This window comes from Notolabrus celidotus, chromosome 16, assembly GCF_009762535.1.
Source record: "Notolabrus celidotus isolate fNotCel1 chromosome 16, fNotCel1.pri, whole genome shotgun sequence".
Lineage (NCBI taxonomy): Eukaryota > Metazoa > Chordata > Actinopteri > Labriformes > Labridae > Notolabrus > Notolabrus celidotus.
The window spans coordinates 15,454,494-15,471,482 of NC_048287.1; the positions used below are offsets into that span (position 1 = coordinate 15,454,494).

At 41.6% G+C, this 16,989-nt stretch overlaps 2 protein-coding genes across 4 annotated transcripts in view; one reads left to right on the plus strand and one right to left on the minus strand.

Moving 5' to 3' along the window:
• cpne4b (copine IVb) overlaps positions 1-4,130 on the minus strand; it is a 27,943-nt gene extending 23,813 nt beyond the window's left edge. For 2 of the 3 annotated variants that reach the window (XM_034704428.1, XM_034704427.1), the window contains exon 1: positions 3,042-3,442. Coding sequence is in view for 1 of the 3 variants with exons in the window: in XM_034704425.1 (XP_034560316.1) it covers positions 3,977-4,040 (64 nt within the window). In the remaining 2 variants the exon portion in view is untranslated. Of the gene's footprint in view, positions 1-3,041; positions 3,443-3,976 lie in introns of those variants that run through there. The other variant, XM_034704425.1, reaches the window with a different exon arrangement.
• Positions 4,131-4,934: 804 nt separating this feature from the next.
• dync1li1 (dynein, cytoplasmic 1, light intermediate chain 1) lies at positions 4,935-16,760 on the plus strand. Its single transcript, XM_034704429.1, has 13 exons — positions 4,935-5,310; positions 5,562-5,635; positions 6,831-6,947; positions 7,062-7,292; positions 7,555-7,706; positions 7,879-7,972; positions 8,560-8,695; positions 8,775-8,886; positions 9,139-9,198; positions 9,308-9,352; positions 9,460-9,547; positions 10,252-10,374; positions 15,360-16,760. The coding sequence occupies exons 1-13, from the start codon at positions 5,207-5,209 to the stop codon at positions 15,476-15,478; spliced, it is 1,455 nt and encodes a 484-aa protein (XP_034560320.1). The 5' UTR covers positions 4,935-5,206; the 3' UTR covers positions 15,479-16,760.
• The last annotated feature ends 229 nt before the right edge of the window (positions 16,761-16,989 follow it).

The following is a 16,989-nucleotide window of genomic DNA, read 5'->3' on the forward strand; positions in this document are numbered from 1 at the left end:
TTCAATTTGAGTTGATTGTACTCTTGGCCCGAATAAAATCAAAAGGGACAAGTTATATATAAAAAATAAATAAATACACCCACCTCTCCATACAGCTGGCACAAAAATATTTCCACTATAAAACCAAAATTATTGTTGTACCAAGCTTTAAACATGTTTAATTCTGCTGTACAAATGTAGCATTTTCATAGATATAGGGATTCTGACTGTGAATTATCCTTTCTCAGTTAAGCAGGGTAAAGTGTGAGTGCTAACAGCAAGTTTTGCTAGCATGATAACAGTTAGCTAACCTTGCTTTGCTTATCAAGGTTTACTGTTGGGGCTAACTCCAAGATTAGCTAGTATGATGGCTGCAAGGAAAACCTTGCTAGAGTTTCAGGGTTTGCTGTGTACGCTTACAGCAGCTATAGCTAACTTACGACCATGAGCTTATCGTACAGAACTTGGGGTGGAACGGAGAAGAACTTCTGCATTTTCAAATATTTTGCGTTTCGAAGAGAGGACATGTTACAAACTCACAAAGTACTGTAGTGTGAAATACAAAAATCAACAGAAACCATCTGTATATATATTACACAGTGTAATATTTCTTAGTTATTGTATGTCATATTGTCATTGAAGTATAAACAAAGCTCAAACGTCACTGGTTTGACTCATATCAGCTCTTTTAGTGTAAAAACTGACAAAGAAGCTGACCTGGCTCTGTTTAAAGTTAAAACAACTACTTTACAAGCAAATCTAGAGCTCATTAGTTTACATAATATAGGCTAGCTTTACAGTTTCCAGTGTGAATGCTGCATTCAGCAAAATATCACCAGACCGATGCTTCATATTTAATGGAGAGTATTCTATAGTATTGATCTTCACATCAACAAATTACTCTCACAGCAGTCTACTTTAGAAGGCATTGTCACATGATCAATAAAACATTAAAAAGCCTACAGGAAACAGCTGACAGATACTTCAGCTAAGCTTTAAATTTATTAATACTTCACTTAAAACACTGTATAGTATTTATATCTAATCTCCGGAGAAGTCGATCAATTTTCTGTTCCCCTACTGTACAGAACTAGGCTATGAGCTTTACTGGCCCCCAGTTCAGTTAGTGTAAGCTAACGGATAACCGCAGCTCTGAAGTGCTTGATGGTACAAACTGAATATTAATGCAACGGTCTGGTAGTATCATCCTTAGGGAGAGAAGCTCTTGGAACTGGGTCTGACTCTGACCTGAATGCCTCTCTCTTCCTGTTTCTCTGCCGCTGTGTTTCTTCCATAATTCAGTTCCATGTGTGTGTTTGGCTGCTGGTGATTATTTTTAGCCAAAGCACACAGAAACGAGCCGTGAACGGAGAAACAGACATGATCAGGGCAGCAGGGCAGGTGTGTGCAGCAGAACTGTGAGAGGGTGGAGTGTAGGAAGATGTGTTTCAGTGTGTATATGGTGGTTTCTGTGCAGGTGTGTATGTGTGTGTGTGTGTGTGTGCGGGAAGCAGCAGATGCTTGTCTGTTCTGGTTGACAGCAGATGACACTGACAGTGACGAGGGATGTGCAAGGTTTCTATAGCTGTAACTACTGAATAGGAACTGTGTGCAGGATCTTCCTACACTTTGGCTAAGAACCAGCATCTGATTTGTTGCCAGAGGTGACATAACATTTTTACATCAAATGATGTCACTGGATCTTGGATAGATTCTTGGAGAAGGAAGGGAATCCCAACTGATGGTTATGCCAAGTCTGACACCTTCCCTGAACTTGAATGCATTGGTGAGGACAGTTTATGGTCTTTATTCTGACTAAATTTTGCAAAACTTTCTCCATTCTCTTCAGATAAATTTACGTGCAGAACCACAGAGCATCTTTGAAATCTACAACATGCAATATTGCTACATAAAATTGCAATATTTCAATGGATTATTGGTGACAGATGCAACATAGGAACATTCAAAATTTGTTGGCAAATCAAATTATTGACCAAACTTACACTAAAATAGTCATAATTGATTGGTAGGTGGTGTGAGGTTCCTTACAAACATTCCAAGGCTCCTCTCTGCCTGCTCTTATTTTCCACACCGACACAATCAATCATCCCACAGCTCGATAGCAGTGACCCTTGACATTGCGTGTGTGTGTGTGACTGTCCGTTCACCTTAACATGTTCACGTTTATATACTGACTGTGACTGACAGAAGTGACACTAATGATGTGGCCACAGGATGGTCCATAACACTCAAGTACACTATAATTGCTCTGTCACACATTAGCCTATTGATTATCAGACAAGCGGGGATAACATCGGCCTGCAGCCACCACATGGGCAGCAAAAAGCATCAAAAACTATGTGATGTTATGCAACCCTTTGTGGAATATTAATCAAGCAAGGTGACAGCTGGTGAAGAAGGAGTGGACACATGAAAGGCAACGGAGTCTGAGCAAAGACAGAGAGCAGTATCAGAAGTGAAGCAGTCTGCTGTTGCAAACTCGCAGTGTTATTAGAGCTGACAGAGAGACAGAAGCAGGGAGAGTGAGGGAGACAGAGGGTTGTGAGAGGGGGGATTAGAGAACTGGGGTGAGACAAAAAAACTGGAGGAAGGCAGACAAGTGAGAGTGAGAAAAGAGCAGAGAGGATATTCCCCTTGCATAGGGCTTATCTTGTCTTATAGCACTCTAGACAGAATTAAATTTCAGCATATCTCACTAAGATAAGCCTACAAGGTATTTGCCAGTGTTTCCTTTACTAGAGAATTTCACAAGTCATTGTGGGTTATTATTCTGTTGCCTGATATTGAAAACACCAGTTGTTTTACATGCTAAAGAATAATTAATAAACCCACATACAAAAGAAGTCAAACAAACTGCTTAGCGTTAAATATGATGCAGATTTATCCTTACAACTGTACCATACTGTAAACATCTAATGTCGTGTCTCTTACTGCACATTACAGAAAAATGTCCAGGACAAATGTTGCAACAGCCCATCTCCTGCACCAGTTAAGACATGCACCACCCGGGCTGCTGCTGCTCTCTCCTGCTGAAAACTCACCTCAACGACCTGGAGAAAAGATCCGAGCGGAGCCGAACAACTTCACCGCCGTATAGTTCACAATCACGGATACCTCAGCGCCTCCGGACCCATCTCCCTCCCCTCACTCTCTTTGTCTATATGTTTCTCCCTCTCCCTCTCACACTGCAGAGCTCAGTCGGTTTCAGCGCTGACAGCCTCACAGAGATGCTTTCTGATCCCCACGGGGCAGGCACGGTGAGGATGCGCTCCTTTCTTGCGCCTGGGTTGACTCTGGGTGAAATGTTGGGAGGAAGAGGAGGAGGTGGAGAGGAGGAGGAGGACGGTGCGCCACTTAACTGGAGTTTGTAATCCGCCGGCTCCACCGGGGGCCGCAGAGAGCGCACCGTGCCCAGGGACCAGCCAACTCCGAGCGCAGTGCATCAGCGCCATCTGGAGGACGCTAATTGTAACATGTAACACTTCTGAAATTGATTTTCTGGTTCTCCTCTTTGATTGGTTGCGATGTGCCTCGCTGGTTTTAGAATCAGGGTTGACCGCACACCTGAGACCACTTGGTTGATAATTTAAGGTTCACACTGTGCCCAACAGATTCAGGGTTTAGGGGAATTTAACACTCAAGAAGAGGTTGTGCTGCTTGTAGTAACTATAAAATTTGTTGTCCGAAAAATGTTTGAGGTGCCCAAACCATGACTTTTTATTTTATTAGTTTCATTTTATTTTTGTTGTCTATTTCACGTCATCATCCATATTTAATTGTACACTGGTTTCGTATGTTTGCAACGCTGTAGCCTATTATTATCCGACAGCACCTATAGATACTTGGGATTTCATTAACCTGTCAAAGACTCTAATTTAAATTTGCGTTTCTAATCGCACAAAATGTTCATTGACGTCTAACAGTAGGCTATGCCATTTTAGCGGGGTCGTGTAAGCCAAACTTATTGATTGATTACCTTTTGAATTAGGCATTAACTTATGTTGAACATGTCCCAAAATTACTGCAGCTCTTCCTCTCATATCAGTCTTTGCATAATAGTCAATTTGAAGCGCATCCAATTCTTACATGGCATTACAGCTTTATCTCTATCCTGTAGGCTCAGGCACGGAGCCATATTATTAACAAATCAAGGCATTGATTTAGAAGGCAATGATTTTTAAGAGGATATAGTCTAAAACGGATTTGTGTGGATCTTTCGAAAGCCCATTTATCCTTTTAAATCTACTGGGACAAACGTACCCTGTTGCAAAATGTTTTATAATCAATCAATCACTCAATCAAGCTTTATTTATAGCCTATAGCACTTTTCGTACAAAACAAATTTAACCCAAAGTGCGTTACAGCGATTGAATAACAAGAAAGAAGCAGAAATAAAACATTGGCAAGACAATAATAATAATAATAATAATAATAATAATAATAATACTGATAAAATAATAAAAGTTTAAAGTTAAAATAACATAAAATAAAATAGAGACTAATGCACATCAAAAATAAAGTGTGTAATTAAAATAAGTTAAAGCATCAAAATTATACATACAAATAGGCCTAGTTAAAATAAAAAGATTTAAAAAGGGTAAGGATAAGAGTTGAAAATAAAACTAAAGCTAAAAATGTAAATAAAATAAATAAATGAATGAATAAATAAATAAAATTAAAATAAGATAACAGTTAAAATTACTAAAACAATAAAGGTACCTTTAAATCAATATTACAGTAAAAGGTAAGTAATAAAATTGTTAAACCCCACATAAAAGCCAGACTGGATACAGACGTTTTTAGTTGACGTTTAAAAGTGTTAATATATATATAGATAATAGCCCATAGTTGTCAAAAAAAGCTTTAGCTTTGCACCATCAATCAATTTGGGTCCTTATATGTACAGAAATGACAGTACACAATCATTACATAATTCTATTAAATGTGCAGCCTCTCCATCAAGGATTTATTTTTGAAACTTATAGATTGCAATTTCATTCTCAGCACAGCTAGTCCAGATCTGACATTTTGCGGTGGATGAGATCATGTCATGTCTGGAGCAGGGAGCCCAGCTTTGTGCGGGCGGACCACGCCCCGGCCCCGGCGTGCGGTTCTGTGCGGTGTTGTGCGGTGGTGCACCACCAGGCTAGCTTAGCACACAGCCGCTACATCCGGGCGCTCTGCTCGGTGTACAAACCCTGCGAAGATGGCGACTTCAGGGAGGAGTGCGTTATTATCCTCCACCTCAGCTGGACCGAAGAACACACTGGAGAGCACCAACACAGAGGACGAGGACGGACAGGACTTATGGTGGGCACAATATTATAAAAACCGGGTCTAAGTGAGCACGGTTTGTGGGCGCAGGGGGTCCATTGTGCTGGGAGGAGGATGGTTTGACAGCTAGTCTGCTAACGATGCTAGCTAGCATCAGCACCAGACTGACTGGACGCTGGTGACACAGCAGCACTAGCTCGCTTTAGCTCCTCGCTGTCAGTTGTTTTTTTTAATGAATGATTTAGACATTATTAGCTGATTAGTTACAGCGGTTCTTTTGTCTGCAGGTCTACCATCCTGAGTGAAGTGTCAACCCATTCAAGATCGAAGCTACCGTCGGGGAAAAATGTCCTGGTCATGGGTGGGTATCTGTGTGTATGTCTGCAGTCTGTCCTGGCTAGCCAAGAGGCATCATTAGCTGTAATAGCTCAGTAGCTGGTGATCTCTCTTTAGACTTGCTCCAGAGTTAAGCTGGCTCATCTCCGGACTGGGACTGGTTTTGTGTTCAAGCTTCGTTATGGATTTGTCCGCAAGCATTCAGAGACAGGTGTATTTTTCTGAGCGTCTACACGCACGCACGAGCACGGGGGCGCGCACAGCACCTCATCTTGAAAGAGGAGAGAATCAGGCCGCTTTGAAACCCTGCAAGTCATTCTAGCATCCAGTGATGCTAGGCTGCAGCTAGGTGGAGATGATGCTGAGGGGACGAGACAAATCATCAGCCTGTGTGTGTTTTTCAGCGAGGCCACGAGGCTTTGTGAAGCTGAAGCAGACAGGGTGCCTCCCTGTCTCGCTCGGTCCTCGTGTCCCTCTAATGCTAGGCACACACACACACGAGCGCACGAAAACACACACTGTCCACACATCCGCCTGAGATAATCCGCAGCCTGCTATCCATTCCAGCTAATCAGAGAGTTAAGTGTTGTGCTATCCATGACAACATCAGCAATCTCTGCTTTATGATGCATCGAGTCCCCCTGTCGGTTTCACTTATCATGGCATAGTGCAAGACTGGATGCAGCCCCGGCCTTAAGACATAACAATAACAATGCTGTGCTCACCATTGAGGTTAACACTAATGCTAGGATAAGTGCAGTCTATTAGATGAAGATATATAGGTTTTCCATAAACATTAAAAAAAAAAAAAAATTATTGAGGTACTGTTTTTGTTCTGGTCAATAGTGCTGGATTGTTTACAGCATATCTGTTGTATATCTATATCTGTGGAGAGCTGGTATATTATTTGATTGATGAAAGAGTGCATTTTCTAAGCAGGCCTGCACAATACAAGAAAGGTATGCAATGTGAAATTACATTGTTCAGCATTGCAATAATGGTATGAAATACATTACATAAATATTAAGTGCACATTAGCCATAACTTACAGTTTATATGGCTGTTGTCTGTTCATGTTCTACACAATTCTTGTTTCAAACATGTCATTCATACCATGGCAAGCATTGCTTGTTTACATCCTAATTTTTTACCTCTGCATCTTAATGTCTAGTGTCTTCTACTGTATTTTTAATTACTGTTTTTTGTGTGTGTGTGTTTAGGTGAGGTGGGTTCAGGGAAAACCACCATGGTTGCAAAACTTCAGGGTATTGAAGAATACATGAAAGGGCGCGGGCTGGAATACCTCTACTTCAATGTCCATGACGATGACATTGATGGTAACTGCTTCCTTCTTCCGAAATCCTTGAAATACTCCTTTTTTCTTCCTGAAGTTGTCCAGCAGTATGAGGTGTATACACATGTCCATCTGTTCTGTCTGTCCGTGTGTTTAGACCACACTAGGTGTAATGCCTGGGTGTTAGACGGCGACCTTTACCACAAAGGTCTGCAAGGAGTAGCCGTTCCAGTGGACTCAATCAGCGACACGTTGCTGCTGATAACGGTTGACATGTCACGGCCTTGGAATGCCCTGGACTCTCTCCAGAAGTGGGCTGCTGTCGCTAGGGAACACATCGACAAACTTCGGGTCACCCCGGAAACGCTGCGGGAGCTGGAGCACAGGCGTGAGTCACACTAAGAGCAGTCAGACCTGCTAGCAGATAAAGCTGAAACAAAGCACACGTAGGGGTTGTTTCTCTGGTGATGAAGTCTTGGCTGTGTGGAAACACTTTTAAATATGGAGCCTGTCTCAAAATTCAACTTTAATGGGTCATGCCTTAGGTGTCCCATTAGCCCTAACCCCAGAAAATGTCAACGCCAAATGTTTTGAATAGATTTGAAGAACTATTTTCCTACCATAGCTTATTTTTTTGAATGTATGTCCAGTTGTAAAACAGTTCCAGGAGTACACAGAGCCAGGTGGGGAGGACGGCACTCCACAGAGGAGGGGAGAAGATGAGGAGAGTGTGCTGCTGCCGTTAGGAGACAACACACTAACGCATAACCTGGGAATACCAGTGGTGGTGGTCTGCACCAAGGTACACACTAACTCTCCTGACTTTTATCAAAGTATATGTGTAAAAACAATCAGTTCCCTTCACCTTAAAATGTAATCGTAAGGGTATTTTAAAGAAGCCTTTTCACATGTTTCTACTTTGCATCTATTTGCATGCATTCTCCTCTGTGTGACACCCAATTACCTGACCTCAGTGCGACGCCATCAGCACGTTGGAGAAGGAGCACGACTACAGAGACGAACACTTGGACTTCATCCAGTCCCACATCAGGCGCTTCTGTTTGCAGTGTATCCTTCACTGAACGTTGCTCAGAGCTGAAAGTTTCCCAAACAAAAACTTTGAAGTGTCAGTGAACAGTGAAAGTATCGATCAGTACAGAATAAGCAGGAGCTTTAATGGGGCTGCTGATCAATAACACTGACTCGGCTGTTTTGCTGTCAGAAGCCTTGTTTTTAGGGCATCAGTTTATATATCAGCCTGCATTCTCTTTCTGCCAGCTGCCCAGTGATGGAGGATGGTGATCCTGGCGTTACAAGATGTTCTGTTCTCAGGGCAGCACTCTTATTATTGTAGTGTTTTCAGCTCTGAAGGCTGTGTCTGAACTGTTGCTGTTTATATTGCTTTGTTGCAAAGAGAGTTCGATAAGTCATATAACTCAGCGCTGCTTGAAATTGTTTGCTTTTTTCATAATCATTCCTCCAGTCGATGCTGAATGAAGAGGGTGCTCAATTTTCAAGGTTTGCTGTGTTTAAAATGAAACACACTGCTGAAGTTATTCTGTGCACAACATTGATTTTTGTCCCTTTAGTGCTTTTATTATTCCTCTTACATCTAGAATTGGCTGTGTTCAAAATGTCCTTGACAGCTTTATCAGATGGTGCGTCTCTGGTTTACACATCAGTGAAGGAGATGAAAAACCTGGACATCCTGTACAAATATTTGGTCCACAGACTCTATGGCTTTCCATTTCACTGCCCGGCACAAGTGGTGGAAAGAGATGCCGTCTTCATGTAAGCCTGACTACAAGTCACCTGTGCAGCACTGTGTCATCAGCTATCTTTTATGTTAACCCTTTCTCTTCCCTATCAGTCCATCAGGCTGGGACAACGAGAAGAAGATCGCCATACTTCATGAGAACTTCCAGTCAGTAAAGGCTGAGGACAGCTTTGAGGACGTAGTAGTCAAACCACCAGTCAGAAAGGTGAAGGCTTTCACTTCTAAATCGGCTAACTTGGAACGATCCTCTTAGGCATGCTAAGCTCACACTGTAATTTATTGTGTGCTGATGTAATGTTATGTATCATTACTTTTTACATAATTTTTCCAAGTCACTGCACTAATCTTCAACTGAGATCCCTGCAGGGATCATGAGGGTGTTATCCAATCTAATTCATAAACTGTGTTAGAGCTGGATGTGAATAAAACTTCTTTGTTTTATCTTCTTTGTCACCAGATTGTACATGAAAAGGAGATTCAGGCAGAAGACGACCAAGTGTTTCTGGTAAAACTGCAGGTCAGGAAACATTTCAGTTGGCTATTCCAATGAGACCTGACTTAAGGGTTTTGATATGTTAATAAAGTGCTTATTAAAGTGAGTGTGCATGTTGTGCTTTTATTTGCAGTCGCTGCTCGCCAAACAGCCCGCTGTGACAGCAGGGCGGCCAGTGGTGAGTGCTCTTTCTATCTGTTTATGTATTTTTAATTTGGCTTCTGAAATAAAAGGAAACCTCCCTCCAGGGTCTGCATGTTTGTAATAGACTGTTTACATTCACAGGACACCACCAGCAGAGCACCCACTGGATCCCCCAGGACGAGTAATCGCTCTGCAGCGGCTAACGTAGCTAATGCTATGCCACAGTCAGGTACGTCATACATCACATCGTTGCACTAACCCACCTGTTCGCCTTGTGTTTAGGGTTGCAAAATTCCGTGAATTTTCAAAGTTGGAAACTTTCCATGGGAATTCACAGGAATTTATGGAAATTAACGGGAATAAACCAGGAATTTACTAAATTGAAGGTTGGCTCTTAATAGGGAACTTAAATATAGTTGGGGAAAATATATTTTAACATAATCCTGACTACAACAACCAGATTTGATGCAAGTACAGTTTAATATCAATGCTATTCCTCAATCACATGCACTAAGCACACTGCTTACTGCAGGGCTATTGAGACCACGCCCCCTACATGCACTGTGCATTCCTCCACCGCATGCACAGATGATTTCTAGAATCCTACTGAGGCTAGGCTTGAGAAGCTTAAGGGAAGATGCTTTTTCATTTAACATTTTGAATGGGACTTTGTTGGGATTTTATTTTTGTTAAATTTTGAATGGGCTGGGTCGGGCTGAGTAAAATATCTAACACTTGATAAAGTTCTACTCACAAATAAATCTGATTTAATTGTATTATTTTGGATGGAAAGTGTCCAATTTGGAATATTTCCAAAATTCCCCAGCTTAATCCCATGGAAACTTTCCAAAAATATTTACTGGAAATTTCACCCCTTTGCAACCCTACTTGTGTTTACGTTTCTTTTTAAACTGTTCTCTTTTTGTTCTGTAGGTCAGACTAGTGAGGGCGTATTGGCCAACTTCTTTAACAGTCTACTGACAAAGAAAGCAGGGACAGGGGGGCCCGGGACGCCAGGCGGCGGTAACAACACTCCAGGAACAGTACGCAAGTCGGGTAAGAAGAAAAGCTTGTGTGTGCTTGAGATTGTGATGTTACTCCATATTTGTCTGACAGAAAGAAGTCACAATTTGCTTCTTGTAGAATTTAACACCATTTTCAGTCGCTCTGTATCACCCAGCTTCTTTTTTGGTTTTTCATCTTCCACCCGCCATCCATCATTTCCTTCCCTCCTCCCGCTCCTGTCCACTGCTCCAGATACAAACATTACACCTGGTAAAGAGAATGATGAAAGGGTTTGAGTGCGACTGCCAAAAACTCTCGCTAACTCTAATCTATACGTGTGTTTTCAGCTCTATGCGACTGTCTTCTCATTCCTTACTCTGCTCGTAGCTGTCTGTTGTGTAATCTCACTCTTAACATCATTCATAATGTGTGTATGTGTGTGCACTAGTCAGAGGATGCTGGCCACGTTAAGGTGTGTGTGAGAGATATTCCTCACTTATAAATGCTTGCTCATGTCATTGTTCATCCCTGCAAGCATCCTTTTATTTATTTGACCTTGCCCCCCCTTTCCTGGGATCATGCTTTTTGTATCGCTCATTTGCTTTTTGAACAACGGCCGATTAGATTTGACGAAACTCTTTGTTCGATCAACATCTTACTCAAGTTGTGGTTCAGAAGATGATCCCAAGGCTATTTAAGTATTTCTGCACCTAATGTCTTCGGAAAAAAAAGTGAAAAGAGTTGCAGTTTAACACAACCTCAGGCAGATCAACACTTGATTTGGGGTTTTTAATAATGGTGGCAGAACATCATTTGGATTGCCTTTATGTAATTTTAATTACAAGTTACACAAGTATGTAAAAAATCATCTAACACCTCAGAGCTGCATTCTTTTCTGTCACATCTCTCTCATTGGGAGAAAACAGTGCCAGCGATGAAGGCATCAGTTTGATCTGATTTGGTGATTATTTCTTTACATTTGCAGCCTTAACATTTCTTATTCCCTGTCTCCATTCTGCTCCTCTACATGTTTTCTGGCCCTTTTTTATGCATGCTGCATTGCATTCTCATCACTGACTTCACCAACATCAGCCACAATCATTACACATGATTCTAACTAAGGCTGGGTAATATGTTTGGAAAAGTACATATATGATTGCACTGATAGATAGATATTAAACTGAAATGTATGCTATTGAGTGTTAAGTTTTCACCAAACAGTTAAGTATTTAGTATAGGTAAACTAACCTCCACAATAACACAATAATCTTTAATGATTCCCTTTAAATATATATATCACCTTGGTACAACTACAACATAGATGGTTGCAAACTTTTTATTTTTTAGTTTCTTTTGTGCTTGCTACCCTAGCCAATTGACAGTTATCTTCATTTATTAAGGCTGTCAAATTTGTTAGAAAGTGATCAAAGCTTCTGAAATAAAACAAATCTTCAGATGTATTTTCAACCTCAAGTTTCAACCAAGCGGCAATCTCCGGTCTTAAAATATGAAGCCGATGTGGAAGTGATAGTGGCCTAACGGTCTAGGCGCCCCACATACAGAGGCTATAGTCCTCATCGCAGAGGTCGCCAGGTTCGATTCCCGGCCACAACCATTTGTTACACATCTTCCCCTACTCTACTCTCCACATTTCCTGTCTCTCTACAGCTTCCCTATCAATAAAGGCAAAAACGCCCGAAAATATAACTTAAAAAAAACAACAAAAAACTGCAGTTCATCGAGTGTCCGCCTGAGGCTGGCTGCAGAAACACCAGAAGCTACATACACACCCATTCAAAAAAGACAATCTTTGCAGCAATAATAGGAATGTTTACAGCCTGGTTCAGTAAACAGTGTGGTCTGACTAGCTAATTTCTCTTTCAGCACACATTGTACAGGGGGTGTATTTTCGAAGATATTAAACTTACAAGTTGCCAAAATAAGGACAGGCTGACTTGATTGACAGGCAGGCATACCTGTAGCTGTTAGAAAAGAGGCCCACCTCTTTACCTCACACTAGCTGGGACTAGCTGTGTTCAGCATTTCCAATATTGCACCTGCTGATGCTTGGCTTCCAAACAGCGCTCAAGAATAGATGGGTGACGTCAGGGATACTACATCCATTTTTTTATAGTCTATGGTTTTAACAAGCACAAAAGGGAGAGAAGTAGTGGCCGAGAGACATAGAGAGGTAGTAAAGAGAGTGAACATCGATAATGAAACAAATGAGAGAGACCGAAAAATAACGACTTTCTTATTGTTCCACAGTGGTTACATTGTAAGCAACTAATAAAAACGTCTACAGCTCCGCACAACCCTAAAAGACTTGAATGATTTTGTTTAAATGCAGATGAGGCTGCGTTTCATTTGTGTGCTGCTCCTTCATTCAGGGGCATGTGCAGACTTTTTCATTTGGGTAGGGGCACTGAATTCAGCAGGGATGGCATGAAGTACTTGCCAAGACCACAGACTGTATAAAATATGGACGTAGTATCCGTGACGTCACCCATCTGTTTGTGAGAGCTGTTTTGAAGCCAATCGAAAGCGGCAGCCATATTGGAAATGCGGAACTCAACCAGGCAGAGTGTGACGTAGGGTGCATCTCAAAGCTCTAAACTGCAGTCTCCTTGCTCCTTGGCCGAACCGGAAGTATTTACTGACGCGCCATTTTAACTTGCGTCCCAAAGCTCTAAACGCTGCTGGAGGAGAGGAGCGAGGAGACTGATCGGAGGAGGGATAATCGAGGAAACATGACAGCTGACTTCACGGAAGTCTTTTCTTTGACAGACACGCCCCCTTATTGAATATCAATCACTGATTGGATGCTGCAGTGGCTCGGACTTAACCGAAACTTAACATCAGCTGAGTCTAATAACAGAGAAAAGAAGGACCTTAAAACAGTCACTAAGGGTTCCCTGAAACAGACCATAAACATATGTCAGTTTCTAGACAGTCTGTATGTGATGAGCTGAGATTAAAAAGTGTTTGATGTGAGTTACTGAATACTGAACAAAATACTGAACGCAAAATCATAAATTCAATATAACAGAGGGTGAATTATGTTATATATGATTGTTTTTGTCAGATTCACTGACTAATGAAATAGAGTAATAGAGTCTAATATCAGATAGAATATATATTCTTGATCAGTTATTCCTCCTGTTAGTTTCCCCGTTTGTTCTTGTTTTCTTCATGAAGAGAATAAACGTCTGACAAGTTTGTCTGTTAGTAAAAACACTTGTTATATTTCCTGTCAGGTTAATAAAGTTTCATATGAGGCTGATCATTAATGAACACAGGGTTTGAAAACAGTTGCACGGTTTCTATTTTCCCTTGAAGTAATAAATAATTTAATAATGAGGCATTTTACTGGTAAATTGATCCGTCATGCTTCAGGACAGAATAAACAGAGAGCTGATTCTCTTCATGTGCAGGTGTGTGTTAAACAGGTAAACAGAGTTATTACAGTGAACATGTGTGCAGACACAAACAGCTGTTAAAGCCGTTATCACAAACCGACGTCTCTTCACGTGACGCTCCGGAGTAGAGGACGTCTCAATTCTCTAAATACAAATCTCCTCTCTCCTCTGGTTAAGACGTGAGGAAGAGACGTGAGGAAACGACGCAATGATGGAACGTTTAGAGCTTTGAGATGCACCCGTAGTGTGAGCCTCCTCGCCAACAGCTATGTGTTCTCGACCGGGAGTCACGTCAGTCATGTCCTTATTTGGCAAAAACTCAGAATCTTAATATCTTCTGAACCATCACGTTAGAAAAACATTCACCCTCCGTACAGTGTGTGCTGATAGAGAGATTAGCTTCGTAGGGCCAAGCCGTTTTTTGAACCAGGCTGTAAACATGTTTATTAATGCTGCAAAGATCGTCTTTTTCCCATTCATGTCTATGTGGATTCTGTTGTTTCTGCAGCCAGCCTCAAGCGGATTCTCGATATATTGCAGTTTATAACACTTCCGAATGGGCTTCATCGTTTGATAATACTGGTTGTGGCCGGGAATCGATAATACTCACACACATGAATGAATAGCATTTATTTACCCTTCCCGATTCCACAAAGAGATCTTATTAGCTTAACACTTTAAGAGCTTACAAAGAAAGATCTGTCCGAAATCATGATATAAGATAATACTAAAGGAAATGTGCTACATTGGCATGCAAAGAAAACTCAAACCTGCCCCTGCATACAGCCACTTCACAGCAGACTGTCATTCACCGGTCCAACTTTTTAAAGTCCATATGATGTCTCATAAGGATGCACAAACTCTGTGAGTATCTATTGCTTACAGATTGAAAGCAGAGGGGCAAAGATGTCACCTGGTCCCTATGTGTTTTAAATTAGTCCTGACTTGCTGACTGTTGACGGGGGCTTCAAACCACTGCACAGTGATTACAGTCCTACCCATCAAATGTGCAACATACAGAAAATACAGACAACTCACTCACTTCTTCTGGATTATGATTGATGATTAGGAGGATACATTATCCAGAAAATGCTACTTATTATGCCATGTACATGCAGATGTGCATTCAGTGACGTTGTGATTGTGTGCAGGTTGGAAATCAAATCAATAAAATCGCCCAAATTTTGTGCCAGTTTAGGATTCTGCCAAAATTACAATCCTACTCTCAATAGGGACGATCTCAGCTCAGGACATATATGATTCAAAGCAACTAATATTTTAATAAGCTACATGCAGTAATGCCAAAGGTTTGGTTTTACAAGATAATTGGAAGGGTAAATGTAGAATGAGTCATTTGTACTATTGCAGTAACCTAAACATGACATTGATTCATACTGCGTGTATACAAAATCAACACCCATCCATTAAAAACAGCTAAGCCTGTTATCTTGATTATTTATCCTGAAAACTTGTCTCATAATCAATATTTCACCCAGCTCTTATTTTAACCATGTGTAAATTGCTTTGTGAATATTGCATTGTGCCGTAACGGATAGTGAAAATGTGATATCATTTGAAATGCTGAAAAAGGTGAATGTTAACATGTATCTGATGCAGGTTCCAAGCTGGGCCTGGGCGACGTACAGGCGGAGCTAGACCGCATCTCCAGTCGGGAGAGTGACTCAGACTTGCCCAATGCCAACGAGACCCCTGCCACCGATGGCCAGGACACATGAAGACCAACACACTTCACCCTGCCCTCCTTCTCTCCCCTCCTCCATTCTCCCCGCCTTCCTCCTCAGTCATATTCCACCTCCCTCACTTGTCCTCCCTCCCTCCACTCCATCACCAAGATGCAGGGAGAAAGAGGGATGTCAGGGGGAAAAAGGAAGGGTGGAAAAACAAATTCACCTCCCTGTCATCGTTCACTTTGAGAAGAACCCACCCTCTCCTCCCCCTTTCTCCTACTCCCTTTGCTTCTTTCTCTCTCTCTTCTCTTCCTGGCTGTTACGCTGAGGGCCAGTATTTGTCACTGTTACATACAGACTGTCTGTTACATGAGAGGAAGCGGGTGTGGGGGACCAAAGGGTGGAATAGAGATGGGGGGTGGGGGGGTGAGAGGCAGGGTTGAAGAATAGTGGTTGCAAGAATGAAGTGTGGGTGTTTTATCCATCCATTTCTTGTGATGGTGCAGTTAGTGTTTTTACTGTAGGAACAGCTGAAGGGCGCATGTGGAAGAATCTGTACTTAGGTACTTAAGGGATGATTGTGTGTTTCATGTATGTGGGGCAAGTCACGCTTGGCCGGAGGAAGAGATTGAGAACAAAAAAATGCCTGAAACAAAATTGCGAACAGTCTTGTTTTTTTTTTAAATGAAGGGAAAAACATACCAGTATTTGTGTGTGTGCATGTGTGAGTGCGCGTGTGTGCGTATGTATGAGAGTGGAGAATATGAAGTTACTTCAACCTAGACCTGTATGTTAAGAGATTTTTGGCTGTTTGCATTTCAACCAAAAGGCAAAAACATTACTATGCTCTTACACTACAAGCTCTTAAAATGGTGCAAACACTATTACTGCAGCAGCACTGTCTGCTAGACTACACAAACCAAACATGACGAGAAAAATATTTGACACTAGATAACTAGTCCAGTGTAGAAGACACTTACGGTCCATCTTTACTCTCAGTTCTACAATTGGCCAATCCTCTCCTTGTGGTACATACTGCTCCGACCTGTAGATAACAGACAGTGCACTGAAAAAGGTAGGGGGGTAGAGGGTGGGTAGGTGGGTAGCTGAGCTTTACTTGTACAGAAAGAAGCACTAGTGATTCAGTTGAATAGTTAACTGCGGGTAGGGTGGTGGGCGGGTGATGGGATCAGATCAAGGGAGGGTCACACCAAGAATGTACAGTCATTGTCTCGCTGATTGGTCCTGTTATTTCAGAGCTCTGTGTTGGCGTTTGTATAATCAGATCTGTTAATCAGTCAAATAAAAGGTGTATTTATTCGGATTCATCCACCTGGTTCCTCTTTGCTTTTATTGAACTTGTCTTTGGAAAAAATAAATATGAATATGGTGTATATATTTATGTAAGAAAATGTGTTACTGTGAAGCTTTCATTGAGTAGGAAGCTCAGGTTGACCTTGTTGCAAGAATCTGAATTTGTATATTTTCAAAGCATGCAATGATACTAGGAGGTTATTCAGAAAAATCCAAATGCAGGTAATAAACACACCAGTATGAGT